At 35.9% G+C, this 22,895-nt stretch overlaps 2 protein-coding genes across 2 annotated transcripts in view; one reads left to right on the top strand and one right to left on the bottom strand.

Moving 5' to 3' along the window:
• Window positions 1-1,366: 1,366 nt before the first annotated feature.
• The window catches only part of LOC123667264 (double-stranded RNA-specific editase Adar), a 43,971-nt gene continuing 22,442 nt past the window's right edge, over window positions 1,367-22,895 (bottom strand). The window contains exons 15-18 of the mRNA XM_045601222.1: window positions 4,377-4,527; window positions 2,801-2,923; window positions 2,126-2,215; window positions 1,367-1,619 (exon numbers count right to left, since the gene is read on the bottom strand). Of these exons, the coding sequence (XP_045457178.1) occupies window positions 1,491-1,619; window positions 2,126-2,215; window positions 2,801-2,923; window positions 4,377-4,527 (493 nt within the window). The 3' untranslated portion in view covers window positions 1,367-1,490. The remainder of the gene's footprint in view (window positions 1,620-2,125; window positions 2,216-2,800; window positions 2,924-4,376; window positions 4,528-22,895) is intronic.
• Window positions 5,242-22,101, top strand: LOC123667026 (pancreatic lipase-related protein 2-like). Its single transcript, XM_045601035.1, has 9 exons — window positions 5,242-5,368; window positions 12,844-12,955; window positions 13,295-13,443; window positions 14,364-14,505; window positions 15,828-15,913; window positions 16,810-16,938; window positions 17,744-17,854; window positions 19,094-19,250; window positions 21,963-22,101. The coding sequence occupies exons 1-9, from the start codon at window positions 5,326-5,328 to the stop codon at window positions 22,018-22,020; spliced, it is 987 nt and encodes a 328-aa protein (XP_045456991.1). The 5' UTR covers window positions 5,242-5,325; the 3' UTR covers window positions 22,021-22,101.

Below are 22,895 nucleotides of genomic sequence, written 5' to 3'. Positions count from 1 at the left end.
CGTATTTCAGTAAATATGTTGCCAATGCTCGCGAAAGAGTTACAATCTTTTTAAGGTTTTACGTAAGAAGCAATAATTGTAAAAATATTGCTATCAAATTGTATTGCAATAATATTGTGTCTGGCAAAGTGAAGTGTATTTGACAATAAATAAGCGATATGCGATTAAATCTTTCGTGATAAAGTTACAAAACAATCGATCGCGCGATTATCGCAAAACGCTTATTTAGGGAATTAAAGCACATTTCGACCGTCGTACCCTGAACAGCTCTACAACACTTTAATTTTACCGTCAAAAAATTTATCGGAAAAAAAATATAATCATTTAGAATAAATACCTCTATAAATAGCCAATTTCCTTTGCAGTAGTGAACTTTTAGCGTCGTAAACATTAAAATTATCATTACTTTTATTTGCTACATTATTGTTCTTGGTATCTAGCGAATCTGAATCTCTACTACTTATTATACGATTAGTGTTATCTATATTGTGAGTTTGTTTGTGTTCATTTATAACTTTATTATTATTTTTAACATTTGATTCTATATATTGGTCGTTAAAGTTTTTCCGCGCGAGTATCTTAGACAGTACTTTCTTGACGCTGTTATCATATTTATCAAAATTATTACCAGTATTATTTAAATTTATACTATTTTCTATATTATTGTTCGTTGCGTCTTCCTCTAATTCTTTAAGTGTCTGCGATGTTTTATTTTCACTACCATTTCCGCTAGCATTGAATCCAATCACAACATTATCGCAATTATTTTTAGTTTTAACGCTGTTACACGATATATTAGAATTAATATTGTTATTATCAGTAAAGTGATTATCAATTTTATCTGAATTTTGATTTAGTTTATCGTTTTCTTTATCTGCATTAATATTTAACTTACTTATATTTATATTTAAATCATCAATATCTAATTGTGCTTTATTATTATTAGAACTTGTATCATTATTAACGTGTTTACTAATAGTTTTAGCATTAATATTGTTCAAAATTACAGGCTCCTGTGTACTATTGCTATTTGTAACAACATTTTTATTTTGAACTCTTAAAACGCGTCCATCAGAGCATGCAGATTCTCCTTTCAATTTACTAGTTTCTTCTTTAGCTACAATATCACTAAAACCATTCCTACTTTTCTGACTAGCTGAACTATCACACAATAGAAGATCTATCTTATCACTTTCTTTATCAAGTTCTACGTTTCTAACTTCTTTACGAACTCTTTGACTATCAAATCTTGCATCTACACCACTATCAACATTTTTAATTACTACATTATCATTCCGCACATCTCTTTCACGCGTTTTAAGTTTTACATCACTATTTTCAGATAGATCTAGATCTAGATTAACACTTTTATCGTAATTTTTACTGACCGTTTTCTCATATGCATTATTAAGATTGGAGGCTGTGTTGTCTGTATCGGTACTACGTCCCGCGTTTATCTGCACAATGTTACTGCCCTGAGCACCACCCGCCTAGGCGAACAGTAAGGTGGGGTCGGCTCCAAGGATCTCGCACTGGAACTGATCCTGCTCTATTGGCTTTTTTATCCACCTACCTAGCTGGGCGCGTTCGAAGGCAGCGGTCAGGGTATCTTTTGCTACCTGGATGAAAAAAAACAATAACATTCATATCACAGCTTTTTAATCGCTCGTGACTATAGCGTCTGCAACGTCACTGACATACCGGATATTTCAAAATGGCAATTTCGGTAAGTTTCTTGCAAGAAGATAACAATTTTTTGAGTAATCTTTGATAATGCATATTTACTTGACTATTGTTTCGCCTACATACTTTGTGTTACTGGTCTGCGTAATTGAATTTGGTTTTTTGTCGTTTGAAAGCAAACACAATTATTTAGAGTTTGATTAAGAAAGGTCGACAAATAATAAAGAAGTATATTCGTATATCATAATTTTGATGTATTAGAATTAATATTTATTAATTTTAACGGAGTATTAATTAGATTTCAATAAGGGAAAAGTATTTTTTGGTACTGATGAACAACATATGACTAATTTGTGACATCATTATGGTTATATTTCGAAGGACCCAACAGGTAAGTAAAGGGTAACTTTGAAGTATATTCAGGTAAGTTTGGTCAATTTACCTGATATGTGGTACACAACGCCTTTGCCTCGTTGTACAAGAGGTAATCTAGGTTCTTTGGTAACGGCGGTAGAGGCGGCCCGTCAGGATCCTGAAAATATTATATAAATATTTCTATATTTTGAACTTTTTTTTTGTATTTGACGTATAAAAATTTATTTATTTACAATCTCAACATACAAATTATTTTTTTAATCAAGTTTACCAAACTAGGTAAAATTGACTTCTTCTACTTACAAATAAGTATTATAATTATTACCAATCCTAGAAACATTTATTTTATGTATATATCATTCATTTCAAATTATCGCAAAGTAAAAATTCTAATCATCTGAGGTAAAATTTAGATATCTTTCTAGGCTTACCTGTAACTAATACTTAACTTACCTTCCAATTTTCCATTACCACATTGACCTGACTTAAGAGTTATTGCTTTATTTAAAATTAGTATCAAGTCTAAAAACCAAAGTTACCTAACAACTTATTATTTGAGATAGGATAAGATATATAGAAGGATCCTGCTCAAGATTTGCAGCAGCTCGACTGGGGAAGTCCTGTGGAGCTCCTGTGGAGGATGCTTGTGGTGTTGCAGACGTCTAAAATTTAGGTTATTCACTTACCATCAGGTGAGCCATACGCTTGTTTGCTGACCTAGCCGTATAAAAATAAAACTAACCTGAGGTAAAAGCGGCAATCGCCTCACAAGATACTGCCAGCGCGCGAACATGCTCTGCTTACAGAGTAGCGACGGATGACCGTTTTCCAGTTTCCCGGTTGTCGCATTTATAATCTCTGGCAGCTGAAAGTATAATTTTATGGAAAATACAAACGTTGAATTTTTTTTTAAATATCATTTATCGGATTTCCATATTTGTTTAAAGTATCTATTTTCAGGACGGATCGTCGGTTATTGACACTTTTCCGCCAGTCGTCACAGGTTGCTATGTTTCAAACAAATATAAACGCTGCACATTCAAGCCTTATGATTATTAAATCCTGTGTCAGTTCTAAAATCTTATAATGATACACACCAGGGCCGAATTTAAAAAGGGGCGGCTTCAAGCGGCAAAGCTTCGGTTTCCCTGATCTAAAAGATTAAAAAATACCAAAGTTTTGACGAGCCTTTAATGTCCCCGTTGTTTTTGTTTCTAATTCTCGTATTTATTTATTTTTTTTAAACATAAAAATCCTCCACTGCTATGAGTACACCGCTCAATGCTCTTAACCCGGCCCTTAACCCAGGACAAACGTCTCTATGACTGCTACTAATATCATTTTGTAGTTAGCGGCGATCGAACCAACCAGTAGCATTATTAGCGAGGACCACTGTACCAAGCCGTATTACGGTATTATGGGCTGTTTCAGCGGTTCTTAATTAAGTTTATCTTGCGTATAAGTTCCGAATAGTCTTTAATCGCAGGAGGTAGAATTGGCCATTAGGAACTCTTTGACCTCAGTTAGTAAACTACAACTTGCGATTCACATTTTCAGATAGAAATATCTAATAAATAAAGTCTAATTCAATGGTGAAGAGATGAAACGGATCATTAACATTTATCCGTTGAATACCGTCGTTCAGGAGCAACTTAACAAGCTTGAGCGATTCCAGAACATACGATTCATATTTGGGCTTCGCAAATACGACCACGTCTCCGATTTCCGCACGAAACTCAAGTGGCTCCCGGTTCGCTTTCTCAGGAATACTCATGTACTTTCCTTTTTATGTACTTTTTAATCCTGATACCCCTCTATACTTTAAAGAACGGTTTGATTATCTGCGCTATTCTCATGAACGTTCCATTAAATATGACTCAAATTTACTTCTAAAAACTTATTAATATTAATATTCGTATGTCTGATAGCATTAACGGCTACCGGTTCAATAGGCCCTGGTTGTACAAGCAAGCAATTAGTGTGTGGTTACGGCATTTAAGAATTTAGCCACACCCTCTCTTCCTGGGAGTGTCGTAAGAGGCGACTAAGGGATAACACTCTACTACCACCTTCGAACTTAAAAAGCCGACTGATGGCGTGATAACCATCCAACTGCTGGCTTTGAAATACACAGGCCGAAGACGGGCAGCAGCGTCTTTGGTGTGACAAAGCCAGCCCTGCGGTCACCAACTCGCCTGCCCAGCGTGGTGACTATGAGCAACACACTCACGCCATTTTTGCGCGAAATTGTCGAGGCCTATGTCCAGCAGTGGACTGCGATAGACTGAAGTGATGAAATATGTATAAAACAAACTCACCGGTGATGTTATGGACCAGCAGACGCTAAAGGACGGCGCCCTGGCGGGGGTTCTGGCTTCAGTGCTAGCCGCGCGCGCTAGGAGAGGCCTTGTCAACTGGTAGGGGGGTGGCAGGGCTGATATATAGCCCTCTATGCGACCGCAGATCGCCCTGAGGGATTTTATATTGATACTATAGCATTTGTATTAAATGAAATAGCTTATAAGCGTCCCAATGCTAGAGAAAGTCAATACATGAGAAAACTTCTCTTATTTGCAAGATTTTTTTTTGGCGCGAACTTGGGGAGGCCTATGTCCAGCAGTGGACTTCATTAGGCTGAACTGTACTGTACTAAGTATTTTTTAAACGTTACTCTTAACGATCGCTATTAGTTGTCATTTAAACAATCGGGATCGAATGCTTTACGTGTTCTCTGAGGCACGATGGGAAGATCCAGATGGACTACCGCAAAATCGAGTAAAAGATATAATTCACATTGCAAAACTCCGAGATTACTGATTCGACACTCAAACTAATTGTTTTGAATTGAAAAATCAAAAAAAAAAAAAGTGTTTTACAGTTAAGTCAGTTATTTATATCCTCTTAACCTATGCTTTTACAACATTTTTTATTATGTCGATTTTAAAATTACTCAGTACTACTGCAATTTCCCACTTTTTGATAAGAATTATATCGGTAGAAAGTTCTAAGATCTAAGTACTAGTAAATAAAAAATTATATAACGAATACATATTCGCTCAACTCGAACGAAACCGGGCGAAACGGCATATCTTACAACATATACTCTTCCCCATTTTCCGTGGTATTACTAAAACCCACACCATTCTAGAAAGTCACGGAAACGACGCCAGCTTATCATTTTACCGCGAAAGGGCGCTGCGATCACGCCGCCATTTCGAAAAAATTTTTTTTGTAACTTTTTTTTTGCTTCTTAATTTAATTGTAAAAATGCAGACTGCTGTACCGTTGGCGTGTTTTTTATCTATGATTCGTAAGTTTTTTTTAATTTAATTTTTTAATATATTGTTTTTAATATCTTTTCAATATTTTCTTTAAAACGTTAATCGTTAAAAATTACTTTTTATTCAAGAAAAGAGAGAAGAAATACAATTTTATAAACTAAATTATTTTTTATACTGAAGTCAATACAGGTTCTTCAAACATTATTTCGTTTGTTGAATTTCGTTGAACTAAGTATAAATTACTTTTAATTAATTTAGAGATTCAATGGTTTAAATAACAAAAAATAAAAATTAAATTAAATGTAATAAATAATAAACAATAAATCTACACCAAGTCAACATCAAAATAATTTTAAGTTCTGTTAATTATAAATGTCTAAATATTACGTTCCTACGAGCTTAATAAAGCATGTATATTTTATTAACAGACTTCAAAAAAAGGAGAAGGTTACTCAATTCGACCGTACATATTTTTAGCCGACTTCCAAAAAAGGAGGAGGTTCTCAATTCGACTGTATTTTTTTTTAATGTATGTTACTTTAGAACTTTTGACTGGGTGGACCGATTTCGACAATTTTTTTTTTTAATCGAAAGATAGTGTGTCATTTGGTCCCATTTAAATTTATTTGAGATCTAACTACTACTTTTCGAGTTATATCTAATAATGCGTTTTACTTGACGCTTTTTTCGTCGACCTACGTTGTATTATACCGCATAACTTTTTACTGGATGTACCGATTTTGTTGGAAAGGAGATATTCCTAGTTTGGTACCATGATAAGGAAACCAGGGTCTAATGATGGGATCCCAGATAAATCGAGGGAAACTCTCGAAAATCCGCATAACTTTTTACTGGGTGTACCGATTTTGATAATTTTTAATTTTATCGAAAGCTGATATTTATCACATTTAAATCTTGTTGTTTGAGTAATCTTTGATAATGCGTATTTACTTGACTATTTTTTCGTCTACCTACGTTGTATTACTTGTCGATGTAATTGAAGTCGGTTTTTCATCTTTTGCCTGCAAACACAATTATTAATATACCCTTATTAATGAAGCAATTAGCGACACTTTTTCTAAATATGTTTATAATATACTAGATGCCCCGGTAAATTTCGTATCACCTACATATATTGGTGAAAAATTTGGACCGAAAAAGACTTTCTGAACGCACCAATAGATATTTGATAGCCAAGTGACAATATTTTCGACAAGACATCAAATATTTCAACAACTATGAACATTTTTATCGTAAAATTAAATTGTCGTATTTAATAGTTTCCGTTAATTATTATTCATGATGATGTATCTGTTTAGTGACGCTGTCTCTCACAGAGGACATGTGACCGAGTTTACAATGATTGTATTACGTATAAACGGTTTTTATGAGTAACTGCGGAGTTTCTTGCCGATTCGTCTCAGCAGAATCGACGGTAACTTAAATTTCAACTATAACTTATTAATCAATGAATAAAATTACATTTTGTAAAGTAACGACGTAAAGCGACTTTAAAAGCTTATTTAAATATCAATATTTGAATTGTCTTTTACATATTAATAACTAGCGACTCGCCCCGGCTTGGCACGGATGCAATGCTGATACTAAATATAAATAAAAATAGGTAAAAAAACTTTTTAAGTTAAACGGTTTTATGTTAAACATACATTGCAATGTTTAAGATAAATGTACTAAAAACCAAAAAATAATAAAATAGATACAGTCGTGGGAATTATAAACATATGCATAGACTAGACTAAAATAAAACCGTGGGGCACGTCAATTGTCTACAATCGTTGATTAAAATGTTTGTTTTGTAATGTTACACTATAATTAGGCAGTTGTTCAACCGACAACGATGGACGTGTGATAAGTAGGGCTATAATGTGGTAACAAGCTAGCAAGCTCGATTATAAGCGAGTTTTAGGGTTTCATAGTGGTGAGCGAGTAGTACTTTTATCATATGTTTTGTCGATTAAAGACAAACTACGAGCAGTGAAACGATTCCTCGCCAGCCAGCAGTGTGAATGTCCAACGATAAACTAGTTGAAACATCTCTTTTATTTACATGGAGTGTATAACTATTGGAATTTCCATGAGCAAGAAAATAGTAAGTAATTTCCTCACCGTCTGCGGGCCAACTGCCTATTTTAACGACGAATTAAACGATTCTTCTATCGCACATTAAGTCGATAATTTGTAGACAATTGACGTGCCCCACGGTTTTATTTTAGTCTAGTCTATGCATATGTTTATAATTCCCACGACTGTATCTATTTTATTATTTTTTGGTTTTTAGTACATTTATCTTAAACATTGCAATGTATGTTTAACATAAAACCGTTTAACTTAAAAAGTTTTTTTACCTATTTTTATTTTCTAGTTTTTAGTTTTTATTTCGCATTCTGTTTAATTTATTTAGTGCTTCATTATTGCAAGGCCCATCTTAAATATTGAGGTTGTATAGTGCACTGTATTCTTCTTGTCAAGCCCTTTTATTTGATACCCATATTGGTGGGATTGATAAAAAATTGTTATCAGACATTTGGTAGCGGCGGCCAGCTTAGATTTCAATTTTGCATAGTAAATTGTATTCTACTTGTTGAGACCTTTCATTTGATACCCATGTTGATGGGATTGATAAAACCTAAGTTATCCGCCATTTTGTAGAGGCCGCCATCTTGGATTTTAATTTTATATAGTACATTGATTATACTGGTTGAGCACTTTCATTTGATACCCATATTGTTGGGATCGATAAAACCTACGTTATGCGCCATTTTGTAGCGGCTGCCATCTTGTATTTCAATTTTTTATAGTATATTGTATTCTGCTTGTTGAGCCCTTTCATTTGATACCCATATTGATGGGATTGTTAAAACCTACATTATCCGCCATTTTGTAGCGGCCGCCATCTTGGATTTCAAATTTTATAGTATATTGTATTCTGATTGTTGAGCCCTTTCATTTGATACCCATATTGATGGGATTAATAAAACATAAATTATCCGCCATTTTGTAGCGGCGGCCATCTTGAATTTATAATGATAATGAATAAATATAATTGTATTGTCACCAAAATCCAAAGTGTATACAAAATTTCAGATGAATCGGTTGACAGGAAGAGGGTGAAATTTGAATTACTAAATTTGACCCAAGAATAAATAATAAATAAAAAATAAAACAAACGGGGTGAGCTAAATAAAACCGTTTAAATATAAAATAAATATTTGCAATGTAAGCGCAAAAAAATGTATTTATTTACGACATCATATTAGAAACCATATTATAGTATATTATGCATGTTTTATACATATACACCTTCCTCTGGAATCACTTTATTTAGTAAAGAGAACCGCATCAAAATCTGTTGCGTAGTTTTAAAGATCTATGCATACAAACAGCGGGAAGCGACTTTGTTTTATACTATGTAATGTATATGTCTTAGAAAGAGTAATAATAACAATATATAAATACTTTTTTAAACATACTACAAATCTAATATATAAAATTCTCGTGTCGCGGTGTTTGTAGTTGAACTCCTCTCCTGACTCAACTCCTGAAGTTATAGGGGGAGCAGGGTGAAAGAGGGTTAATAAAACATGAAATTTTGTGTGCATATCGGGTAGGTCTGAGAATCGACCATCACCTATTTTTCATTCCCCTAAGTTATAAGGGGGGGAGGGATTGAGAAGGTTAATAAAATATATGGCAAAACAACTTTTGTGCGGTCAGCTAGTATATACATACAAAGCAAGATGGACAAAGGTTTTATCACCAGAAGAATGATCTCTTCAAATATAATATGTCGTTGAATTTAATACCTCTAACTTAGGTATATCCCCACTACATATACCTAAATAAAAACTCCTGAAACATTGGGAAACAAAATTAAAAACACGAAGAAAATTATTCAAAACAGTATTCAATGGCCGTAACTTGCAATACATCGACACAATAAATTTTCAGTGCGCGGAATCGAACCGATTACGCAACGAAATAACTCACGCGATATTTACCACTAACTAATAACGTTACATCATAAAATTAACATATCACATTTTTAAATATTATAACCGACTTCAAAAAGTAGGAGGTTCGCAATTCGACTGTAATTTTTTTAAATGTGTGTTACTTCATAACTCTTTACAGGATGGACCGATTTTGATGATTTTTTTTAATCGAAAGGCGGTGCTTGTTATGTGGTCCCATTTAAATTTGATTGAAATCTGACGAGTACTTTTTGAGCTATATCTTATAACGCGTATTTACTTGACTATCGATGTAATTGAATGTCGATGTAATTGAAGTCTGTTTTTTTTAACGATTTCAAAAAAGGAGGTGTTTTCTCAATTCGACCGTATATATATTTTTTATGTGTGTTTGCGGATAAATTGGTCGTTTGTGATCCGATTTTGATGATTCTTTTTTTATTGGAAAAGAGATATCCCAAGGGTGGTACCATGATAAGACGACCAGGATCTGATGATGGCATCACAGAGGAAATCAAGGTTAACCTTCGAAAATCGTAGTGACGACTAGTGCGTTTGTTAATTTTATTCGTCTACTTACGTTGTATTACTTGTCGATTTAATTGAAGTCGGTTTTTATTTCGTTTGTTAGCAAACACAATTATTTCGCTAGCAAGCAAACACAATTATAATCTTAATATATATAAATTAAGCGTCACGTTGTTTTTGTCTGCGATGGACTCCTAAACTACTTAACCGATTTTAATCAAATTTGCACACCGTGTGCGGTTTGATCCAGCTTGAAAGATAAGCTATACTTTATTTCAATATAATTATGTTATTATTATATTTAAGACAAATTTAAGAAAAGAAAAAATAAGCCAGTACGAAGTGGCCCAGGTCGGCTAGTAGTAGTATCTATGCTTTTATAATGTATACAGACATACATACAGACTGGCGTAACTTCCGTAGTCTAATAGTATATGATGCGGTTAGTTTTACGATCACCGCAGGCAGTAAATGTAAATATACTCCATAGAGTTATGGAGATGGTCTTCGGTAATCTATCCAAGAGCCGATTTCACCGTTTACTGATAAAGTATACTTTATGATAGATATCTGTATCCGACGGATAAATTTCTTTTGATGTGTTGGCAAAAGTTGTTTTTCATATTGGTCGTAAGTTACTGATATGCTATCAGAAAGTTCGTTAGCAGAAGGTAAATCGTATGATAAGTTTGTCACTTGTATTAAAATAAAATATCCCTGTTAGGGACGGACTATTTTGAAAAGGCCATGTTTAATTATATATTTGCCGACCTAGCGAACTTGGTCGCAATAATTTTTTTTATTAATCGACATAAAATACAGCCTGAATTTCAGGTTGGACAAAGTTACATATATGTATAAAAATAAATAAAAAAATAAAAAAGCCTTTTATTTCTTGCGTCATTTCATTACAGATTTTTTGACTAAAATTATTGCATTAAAATTGTTGAAAAAATGTAATAACATTATCAGACTGAAAATAAATAAACTATGATATAATGACAAATTATTAAAAAACTATTGTTGTAAAAAAAATAATTAATAATATATGTGCAAAATTTTATTAAAATCGCGGTCCAGGAGTTTCGGAGATTAGCCCGGACAAACATTGTGACACAAGATTTATATATATAACAGAAGATTTGGTAGAGCGATGTACGTAATGTTGTGTTGTGTTTTATCCGATAATTTACATTTTTTTTTCTATATAAATATAGATTTCATCACGATTTAGTTCTCTTTTTACACACATTTTACATTTTAAGATATAAAGATTGTTAACACGAACGCGATCGAGCGAAACGATAGCGTAAATACGTGTGTAATTTGATATGAAGTAATGCTACTGAACCAGCTCCAACCCCCTTTGAATGCAGACAGATATTAAGAGATTTTTTTATATTAAAATTGTAGGTCTATATGCTCTAAATGCCTTTGTTTTGTTTCATTATTATTAGTGTGTTAACTCATTCTTATCGCTTCACTTCAGCCTGTAATACCCCACTGCTTAGTATAGGCCTCTTTCCCCATGTACGAGAAGGATCAGAGCTTAATCCACCACGCTGCTCCAATGCGGGTTGGCGGATATATTCCCTACTATGAGTAACGATCGCAATCAGGTGTACATTACAACAACCGGGACCGACAACTTAGCGTGCTCTCCGAGGCACGGTGAGGAGACCCACAAGGACTGTACAAACACCCAGACAAACAATACAAATGTTTGACATGTGCGCGGATCGAACCCGCAACCGCCAGCGGAATAGCCAATGCTTTTAGACTTAATGGATAAAACTTATTTTATATTTACTCTAGTATGGTAAATATAATCCCAAAAGGTGTGCTGAAAAATTCATGACATGATGATATTGTTTTCGGCAACCGCCGTTCAAACCAGACTTTTAGCACGCAACTTTATGTCATCGTATTCGCAATGAAACGGCGCTCATTTTGACTTCAATTACATCGACAAGTAATACAACGTAGGTAAACAAAAAAATATTCAATTAAATACGCATTATTAGACGTAAATTAAATTCTATTCGTCATATAGGTTTAGGTTTAAAGAACTTTATTTCTCATAAGAATTTAACATTCACTTAAAATGAGATACAATGACATTTTTATACATTTGCAAGAATACAGTTTTAACATCTGGGCCGTTGGAAGGCTTTCTTATTTACTATAGTGAGGATATAATATGATTTTTTAGTTTGGTTTTAAATATGTTCATATTATCACATAGTTTTATTACATCTGGTAGTTTATTAAACAGCTGTACTCCTTCAAACATAATTGTTTTTTTACCATAATTAGTTCTTACATTATCAATATGTAGTTTATATTTGTTTCTTAAATTCGAAATATGCGATCTCTCATAAATACTCATTTCCGACTGCACGGAACCTGATTTAATTTTTTTGATTAGAATGCATGTATTGTATATGTAAAGTTGTGATATATTCATTATTTTTGTGTTATTATAAAGTTGTGTCGTTGGAGTAAAATAGTGATAGTTATATAGAATTTTGATTATCCTATTTTGTATTCTTTGTAAAGTATTTAAATTTGATGATCACCATCACTAAATACAATCAATAAAACAAAACTACGCGAGAGCACAACACAGTTCCACTACCATCTTGGAACTTAAAAAGCCGACCGATGGCGAGATAACGATCCAACTGCTGGCTTTGAAATACACAAGCCGAAGACGGGAAGCAGCGTCTTCGGTGCGACAAAGCCAGCCCTGCGATCACCAACCCGCCTGCCCAGAGTGGTGGCTATGGGCAACACACATGAGTTCACGCCATTTTTGGCGCGAACTTGTGGAGGCATATGTCCAGTAGTGGACGATAAGCTGAACTGATGATGAGTGCTGATAACGTAGCTAGCTGGTTGAGGTAATTCCCCACTCGGGCTGCCGTAGATTATGGGCAGGATATTTGCTGTTATTTTAATAATTATTTTTGTTTCCTTTTCAGGTCCTCCAGGCATCCAGTTTGAGAACGCCTTACTGCAAATCGCGCCAGTCAATAAGGGCAAATGTCCTTATGTAAGAGACAACAACGACATCGTGTTCCAGCTTTACACGAGGTATTCTAACTTTGGTCTAGACTAAAAAATAGAACTGACTGATATTTCTTTTAATCTCTCTCTACTGGGTCAAGGCTTCTGCTAGCCACGTTTGGAATTTATTGATCCAGTCTTCTCCATAGTAGTTTGGCGGATAGTTCCCTACCTCTGCTAAAGTCTGATTTGAATCGTGATTGGGAATATAATATGGCATGGCCTGGAATTTTTCATCATGGTCCATCTAACAATAAGGAATTTTTCAATCCAAATGCGCGTTCCTGAGGTTAAGGCCTTCAACCAAAAGAATTCTCCAGCTTTATATAATTGGTAAAGATACACTTAAAAAATATATTTATCCAGGCACAATCCAACGGTAGCCCATAGCCTCCTAATCGATGATGATGAAAGACTGTTCGCATCGAGCATCGACTTCAATGACCGTACGGTGATATACTTCCACGCTTTCATGGAGACACCTGATGATGGGAGCGGGCTGATGATTCGAGAAGGTAAGGAAATATGTGACTATACAGATGGATACAAGCGAGAGACGTTAAATTAAAGTTGGTCTCAGTTGCTATCATGTACACCTTGATAGCGATTGTAGCTCTTAACAGAGAATAATCCGCCAAGCCGCAGTGAAGAAGCGTGGTGGATCGAGGTGTGATTTTTCTCCTACATGGAGTAAGAGGCCTATACCTAAAATATCAGTCAAATAGAAGCCACAGCCGAACTTAATTATATTTTCTTGTTTGACTAGTTTTTTTTATACATAGCTTATAAATTGTATGAACTACACGTGCTCTCGCTTGTATCTCCGTCATCATAATCTCGAATTTCGTGAGATTATTTGCAAAATAACGTGACTTTATGCCTGACATAAAGCAATCAATTGCGCGATGACTATGCGATAAATTCGATATTATCGTAACTTATAATTATATTAATTTGCACTTTGGACATACTTTTGGTGTGCAGTAAAAAGTACTTGTTATCGTTGTTGAAGATTATCAGAAATTGTCCAACTTCCAATGTCCCTCACCAATATTACCTTGCCATACTAATAAGTAATACACAAATATAAAGGCACTATTTCTAAATTCGGAGCAATAGTGAGTCTGCCGAAAAAATATCAGAGACTAAGCGAGTTCTAGAAAAAGACATAGATAGTGGCTTTGGATTTTCGTTAGAATTTTCGAGAACGGTTTGGAAATATCACTGGCAAGACGAGAATACGAAGTGGGAAACTAAGTTTGGGATGAGACTTCGTGCAAATGAGGTATTTCTTTAGGGTGTTCAAACTTCCACTTCCACAGGTTTTTTTCTCAAAAATACCCGAAGCCACCAAGTTAGCATTTGAGTTTGTTACGTAGAAGTGTGAAAACTGAACTCTTATACAACATTATCTTCATCATATCTTCAATTCCAGCCTTAACACATCGTGGTGATACCAACGTTATAATGGTGGACGCACAGCGCCTCGAGGCCGGTCCGTGGTACTTCAAAGCAGCTGAGAACACTTGGTATATTGGAAAAATTGGCGCTCAGTTCATTGACTATTTGGTGTCGAGGTAAGATATTGGAAAAGACATATAACTAGCTGACCCAGCGAACTTCATACCGCCATTTTTATTCTTAAATTCTTCGAATTTCCTTGATACGAACCTTTTTCTGACAATAACGAACAGAAAAAAAAAATATCCTATTCGGTAAAGACGTTCATCTATCAAGAACCTTTAAGGAGCGTAAAATTTCTTCAACCTGAACTCAAATGGCTAGTAAGTATCTAATTGGATACAGGTCTTATATTTCACACAAGGGAAAAGAAAGTACTTAAATACAACCGCTGCAAAATTGCTGACTGGCACGTAATATAATAATAAGCATAAACAGTTGGCAACAGCTTAGCAAAAGTATTTATAATGAAAAAAAAAAAGAGTGTGCTTCAAGACCCTCTCTCTCTTTCTATCTTCACTAACTTATATCTCCCTCTCAATTTCCATTCGCCTCGCCCGATCACACTTTTCGTAACGCTCTCGTCACGCATTCACCAGCTTACTTCTCAAGTCGAGAGTGCGTAAGGAAGCAACACTTTTTACTTCAATTATACCGTAACCGTCGGGGGTAATGAGCAACTTGTTACAACTACACCAGATGGATCTTCAAAAATATTGTAACGACACAAATCATAGTTCTATCCACGGGAATTTACTTATTAACTGATGAGCAAAACAAATGTCTGTAAAATCAATTTTCTATTTTAAGGTGATAGAGAAAATATTTATAAGGAGATTCATTTATTTATTTAGTTGACTTGGGGACAAGTCTCTATTAAATGTAACAATTATTCTACTTGCAACTATCTATGTGCGCAGAGTTATAAAAACATAGTAAAAAGTTATGAAAATATAGTAAAATGCACCCCACGTTTTTTACTCTGAATTGAATTATTGTCTTAACAACTTAAATTTTATTATAATTTTATTTTCAAGTAATTACATTCGCAGTCCACTACTGGACATAGGCCTCCACAAGTTCACGCCAAAAATGGCGTGAACTCATGTGTTTTACCCATAGTAACCACGCTGGGCAGGCGGGTTGGTGACCGCAGGACTGGCTTTGTCGCACCGAAGACGCTGCTGCCCGTCTTTGGCCTGTGTATTTCAAAGCCAGCAGTTGGATGGTTATCCCGCCATCGGTCGGCTTTTTAAGTTCCAAGGTAGTAGTGGAACTGTGTTATCCCTTAGTCGCCTCTTACGACACCCACGGGAAGAGGGGGGTGGCTATATTCTTTGATGCCGTAACCACACAGCATAACTATAAAATTTAATTAACTACAAAAGCGCGTTTTTTTTTTAACTATAAATTATTGAAAATTAATTTATTCTTTCAGAGGTTTAAAACTATCGAAGACCCATCTAATTGGACACAGTTTGGGTGCTCAAGCCGCTGGCGTCGCTGGCAGTTCGATAAAATCAGGTACTTCGATTAATCAATTGCTACTACCATCAAGAATGTTTGTTACCATGTTTTTCTTTGGTCAGGCTGAGTTTTGTTTAGTTAGAAAAATCGCGCCTCTAGACTAAGTAAATTAGAAAGCGTGTTTGATTTTCTTACTTAAACTGATAAATTTGGCACGGCGTTCTAATTTCTTACGATTTGATTGGATCCATTAATTACATGAGCTAATTTTCAATCAATCAGTCAGTCAGTCAGTCAGCTCAGCCTATTGCAGTCCACCGCTGGATATAGGCCTCCCCAAGTTCGCGCCAAACATCCCCGTTTTCCGAAATCCTCATCCAGCCTACACCGGCAATCTTACGTAGTTTTAATATCTGTAATTTGAAGTTGTGGTGAGACTTTCGATTATCCCCTGGTTATCCTTGGTTTAAATGAGATTTGGTGAGATTTCATTGAACCCCCCCCATTCTGAGCTCTCGTAATTAATGGATGTCCCATTGGTCAAAGGGCATGTCTGTGCGAAAGGACAGTATATGTCACTATTTTCTTTACTTATAGTAGCTATTGTTGTAAAAACCATACTCCCGAGACGGTAGTCCATTTTAGTGATCAATGGCATTGTTTATAACTATGAACGTTTAGAAGAGTTTTTATTTGCTTCAACCTGTAATATTCCACTACTGGGCATAGGCCTCTTTCCCCATGTAGGAGACGGATCAGAGCTTAATCCACCACGCTGCTTCAATGCAGGTTGCTGGATAAATTCCCTACTACGAGTAACAATCGCTATCAGGTGTACATGATAACAACCGGGACCGACTGCTAAACGTGCTCTTCGAGGCACGGTGGGGAGACCCACAAGGACTGCCCAAACACCCAGACCACGACTTTTATTTATTCTACCCTAAATCCAGGTCGAGTCTCTCGCATCACTGGTCTGGATCCAGCTCTACCGCTGTTCAACAAGCTCCCTCTAGAACAGAGGTTGGATCCGTCTGATGCTGAGTTCGTTGATGTTATACACACCGACGCTGGGATTTTCGGTAAGTATCCAAAGCATCTATAAAAACGTATTAATTTGCCTACCTTATATATTATTATGATATTAATCCCTTTAACCCCCTCCCCCCCATAACTTAGGGGTATGAAAAATAGATGTTGGCCAATTCTCAGACCTACCACCATGCACACAAAATTCCATAAAAATCAGTCCAGCCGTTTCGGTGGAGTATTTTAACTAACACTGTGACACGAGAATTTTATATACAAGTAGGTATAAGATTTAAATAAAATGGTTCACTCTACTAACCGTTTCAAGCTATCGAGAATATTCTACACTATAATTATAAATCTGAATAGTTTGTTTGATTGGACGCGCTTATCTCAAGAAAGTCGAGAAGGACTGGTTCGCATTTGAAAAGTTAAATGAAATGTTTTTAGTGTTGGATATACCATATAGTGAAGGTAAATAAAGTAAAGGTAGACCAAAAAATTAAGAATTTTCATTTCTTATAGTGGCATAATATATGGGGATATGCTACTATGTATATTTACCTAACTATATAACAGCCCCGTTTCACCTGTTGTCAGATATTTAAATTGGTTGATGGGTTGGCGGTGTACAGTATCATATAGGTCTCCAGGTACGGTAGCAAAGGCTATTACCAAACAAAATACAAAAATTCAACAATGCTTGTGACAGCAACGATTACCAAAGTAGCCAAATCGTAATAAATGCCAACGCTGCCAACGTGATCCTCTCCACTGGTAGTTTTTTGCACACATATCATAGTTTCAGGTTTATCTGGTACCGAAGACTAAGTCTGAAATTTTATTAATTGGTTTCAGGTTTTCCAGAACAAGTGGGTCACGCGGACTTTTATCCCAACGGCGGCATAAGTCCTCAACCGGGATGCGAACTTGAAGTCGTTATACCACAGCAGCAGATATTACCTAAGTGTAAGTTATATTTCAAGACTGCCTATTTCACCGGTTATCTTATATATCCTTCTACATGAGACTTCACTTTATCTTTTTTTTTGTACGGGTCACCTGATAGTAAACTTACTATTACCCTAGCCTATAGACGCCTGCAAATATTGCAAGCATCACAAGCGCGTTGCCGACCGTACCCCCAATTCCAGGAGCTCTGGTCACTTTACTCACCACGGGAACACAACACTGCTTGAAAGCAGTATTATTTAGCTTTGATCTATTGTAAGGTCGAGGTACTACCCCAGTCGGGCTGCTCCAGATTTTGAGCAGGATAAATCCTGCTGTGGCCTACGTCAGTTAAAAAGTTGTCTAACAGAACATCTATGTACAATTTATGAATCCAAAATTTGCCATTTTGTAGAAATAGATTTAAAAAGGCACTAAAAGCCTGTTTTGCCACCGCAACCGGTAGAAAATGTCCTAATTTATTAATTTTGTTTTAAGTTGTATTTTTTATAGGTAAGACGCCAGTTACTTTACTGTCCATAAAAACATTTCTTAGAATTTAATTGAATAAATGGACTAAAAAAGGTCATGGGATATCAAAATAATATTTTCTTACCCTAATAACTAACGCCTTGATCCAACGATGTCACAATTAAGGGGATATAAGAGAGTATATTTTTAAAGTTTTAATTTGTAAAATGACGATTCTAAAGTGCTTATTCAACTATATAGAATTCAAAACAAGGCTAGTATAAGATTTTCCATTGATAAGTTCTTCTGTCCACGTTATATTATCAGAAGTATTCGTCTAATTTCTCTCAAGGTTTCTTTCAATTTTTCAAAGAATAATTCCATAGAATAAAATATCGAAAAGGATTTTAATCGTTCGATTATTGTGTAAATTCGGTAAAATTCGAATCAACACAGATGCAATTTAAAATTTTATAAATATTCTTTTCTACACTACAAAGGGGACGAACAAGCTTACGTTTCGCCTGATAGTGAGCGGTTACCGTATAGCCTATATATGCGTGCAAAACCAGAAGCATCGCTCGCGTTGCCGACCCTACCCCGGACCCTGTCAAGGAGTTCTCGACCTTATTCACAGAGGAACACAACACTTCTTGATATCAGCGTCATTTAGTTGTGATCTTCTATTAATTTAGAATGTGGTACTTCCTCAGTTGAGATGATCCAAATTTCGAGCAACATATTTCCTGCTGCGCCCCCCCTCAATATAACCCCATCTTCCCCCAGTTTTCTGCAGCCACTGGCGCTCATACATGTTCTACAGCGAATCGATCCTGCGACCCGCGTCGTTTGTGTCCTCACGCTGTGAATCCTGGAGAGAGTTCTTAAGGGGATACTGCTCGAAAGAAGATATCACCCACATGGGTTTTGGAGTTGATTTGAAGTGAGACACAAGTTTTACATGATCATGCACGAATTTGGGATTTTTTTTAGAGTTTGCACAGTTTCTTTCAGACGGGTTTGACACTTTTTTTGTATAAAAGGCACAGTTTCGGAAGACCATGTATGTATTAAAGTTTGCGTTTTGCACAGTTCTTTTCAGAAGATTTTGCCACTATTTTTGTATATAAAGCACATTATTTATAGTCACACATTGATGGTTGTCCTTTTTATGTATTGTTTTCATACTCTTCTTCTTTTACGTGTATGATTAAAAAGTATTCAATACATATCGTTACATTGCAAAAAACAATCTTTTGTAAATATTACAAATATCTCCGAATTTGTCAAGACTTTTCCTGTCTCTAATTTTGAGTTACTTGAAACAGACACTTCACAAATTTCCGTTAACCCACAATTTTTCTTAATTTATAAACTTACGATAAACTTGCGAATCTCTGTACAGATCTTGTTAATATAAGGGATGATAATTATTATAAATGCCATGTAATAAACCATTCCTCTGCATCTTACAAACTGTACAGCACGATAACCCAACCATTTTCATTTACAGGCGAAAAGACAACTCATACAAACATTTTGTACGTTTACCATTTGATAAACCGAACATACAATTTGGAACAAAAGTCGAATGTACAAAACACTTTTATAAAAACCATCACCGCCTTACGAAATACCATAAAACATACACACGATACCCAAAACTCTGAAAATTTCTTCACGAGATATCCAAATCTGTTGCCAACTATTTGGAACGCAATCGCCCAACTATCTAAAACTCAAGACAAAGATTCACCAAAACTTCCTTCAAACTTTCTCAAGAGCACACCGAAACTTCGACTACCACTAAGTATCTTCAGAGGACGTCGTCATGCTGGAACCTTTCAAAATGCGGAAAATCCATCCCGTTCTGGTATACTCGATAAAATATTCGGAATTTTCAAAAAAAGGGACGTTCCAATTTTGACAATTATGAGACATATAAATACTCTTGTGTCAAACGGACATAATTTCGTGAACCAAACGGTCACTGAGCAAAATAACTACTCGCAACACTACACGGGTACTATTCGACCGTTCGAGTACAAAGTTGAGGTCAATTCTGACTCAAAATTTAGGAATTTTTTCAAGAAATTGTTTGGTTTTGGAAAGGGTACATGTTTGACTGCTAGCTGATACACGTACAGACAAATAATATATACATAGGTATGGTGAGTATTAATTATTTTTTTTTTTTTTTATAATTCTATTTATGTTCTACTAGTCTAAAAATCGTAACAATTGAATCTAAATAGTAAAAGATACGGTATGACATAACTTAAGTATGAGTAAGTGGTAGTGAAGTAATGTTTTTTGGATTCTGTATCCAAAGAAGAAAGTTTAAAAAGCGTACAGCTCACCTGGTGGTAAACGATTACCGTAGCCTATAGACGCATCGCAAGCGCATTGCCACCCCTACCCTCAATCCCCCCAGGGAGTCTTGGTCACCTTATTCACCAACATCAACACAACACTGCTTGAGAGCAGTATTATTTAGCTGTGATCTTCTGCAAGGTCGACGTACTACCCCATTCGGGGCTGCTCCATATTTTGAACAGGAAATTTCCTGCCCCTACCTACTACTCAGCATCGGATGTATCACACGACATCACACTTCACATCGTTATCATACAACCAATATAAATGTAAATATGTTAACATCTGTTAGTCAATTAGCACTATTTATGTAAATAATGAATTTTTTGGGTAGTTTTGATTATTTGTTGTTTTAGGCATTCAAGGGTTGTCTCTTTTTTATTTAGGAATATTTTTGGTATTCGTCCGTTTAATGTACAGGCTACAACGTAACATATACAAACATAATGCACTAAAATAACGCGCAAACACTGCATACCATTTATAAGATGATAGTTAGATAAAGTTTTTCGTATAAAAAAGTAAGTAAAATAAAGCGTTGCCAAGTACCAGGATAACATAACATAATAGGATGATCTCCAGCCATCATCTGTTCTGTATATATCTTATAAATGGTATGTAGTGTGTGTGTGTGTGTGTGTGATTTATTTTAATGTTTCTCGCTTATATCTATATAATACTAGCTGACTCGGCAAACGTTGTCTTGCCACTAAACGCTATTTAAAAATAGGTGTTGGTGGTAGAAGGGTGAAACTTTAGGGTTGTATGTATTTTTCAACGCCAAATCATAATAAAATAAAAAATAAATAATTTATCTAAAAATTAAAAAAAAGTTACCCTTAAAATTTAGGAGGACAAAAAATAGATGTTGTTTGATTCTCAGAACTACCCAATATACACACAAAATTTCATGAGAATCGGTCAAGCAGTTTCGGAGGAGTTTAACTACAAACACCGCGAATTTTTATATATAAGAATATTTAATATAATTTCAAAATCAGAAATATTTACCTTGTTTATAGAATTTTAATGTAGCATGTTTAGTCATTGGCAATTATAAAAAATTACACACCACGTAGATTTACTCGAATTGATTGTAAGGTACCAGGACAACATAACATGACAGGGTGTCGGTACAAAAAGTAGTCGTATGTTATAGTGGATCTCCAGCTATCACCTGTTCTGTATATATCTTATAAATGTATGTAGTGTGTGTGATTTACTTTACTGCCTCTATAAGAATAAACATGATATTTATATGGATTTCTTAATTTTTCAGCGCCCGCGGTAAATATTTTTTGAAGACACATCAACAGTCGCCATATTCGTTAGAATAAGTTCTTTTTAATGATAATTTTTATACGTTATAATATATATATCCAATATGTATATAATTCCTAAGTAGATAAATAAATGAGTATTTAAATAGTTTTGTCTTTTAATTTACTGATACTTATTTACTACAAAATAACTAAGTAATGATTTTAAAGAACGGACAGAAATTTCAAACTACCCTTAAATAAAGTATTAAGCCAATAATACTTCAGAGAACGCTTCGAAATGTCTGAAGATTTTTATTCTTGCTTGCACTGCTGGACATAGGCCTCCACAAGTTCACGCCAAAAACAACGTGAACTCATGTGTTTTGCCCATAGTCATTCTTGCTCCCCCCCCCTAACTTGGCTCTAGCCGCCGCCGCCCCCCCCTACCTGTGCAGGTGGTGGTGGTGCAGCAGCGAGCCCAGCACCAGCGAGCGCAGGTACACGGGCCGCAGCAGCCGCGCCAGCAGCGCGCCCTGCAGCCCCGACACGCACCAGCGCGCCGCCTTGTAACATATCGTCCCCCCCCCTACCTGTGCAGGTGGTGGTGGTGCAGCAGCGAGCCCAGCACCAGCGAGCGCAGGTACACGGGCCGCAGCAGCCGCGCCAGCAGCGCGCCCTGCAGCCCCGACACGCACCAGCGCGCCGCCTTGTAACATATCGTCCCCCCCCCTACCTGTGCAGGTGGTGGTGGTGCAGCAGCGAGCCCAGCACCAGCGAGCGCAGGTAAACGGGCCGCAGCAGCCGCGCCAGCAGCGCGCCCTGCAGCCCCGACACGCACCAGCGCGCCGCCTTGTAACATATCGTCCCCCCCCCTACCTGTGCAGGTGGTGGTGGTGCAGCAGCGAGCCCAGCACCAGCGAGCGCAGGTACACGGGCCGCAGCAGCCGCGC

This window comes from Melitaea cinxia, chromosome 27, assembly GCF_905220565.1.
Source record: "Melitaea cinxia chromosome 27, ilMelCinx1.1, whole genome shotgun sequence".
Lineage (NCBI taxonomy): Eukaryota > Metazoa > Arthropoda > Insecta > Lepidoptera > Nymphalidae > Melitaea > Melitaea cinxia.
Note: the sequence above shows the minus strand (reverse complement) of the source record. Positions and strands in the feature narration are given on the sequence as shown.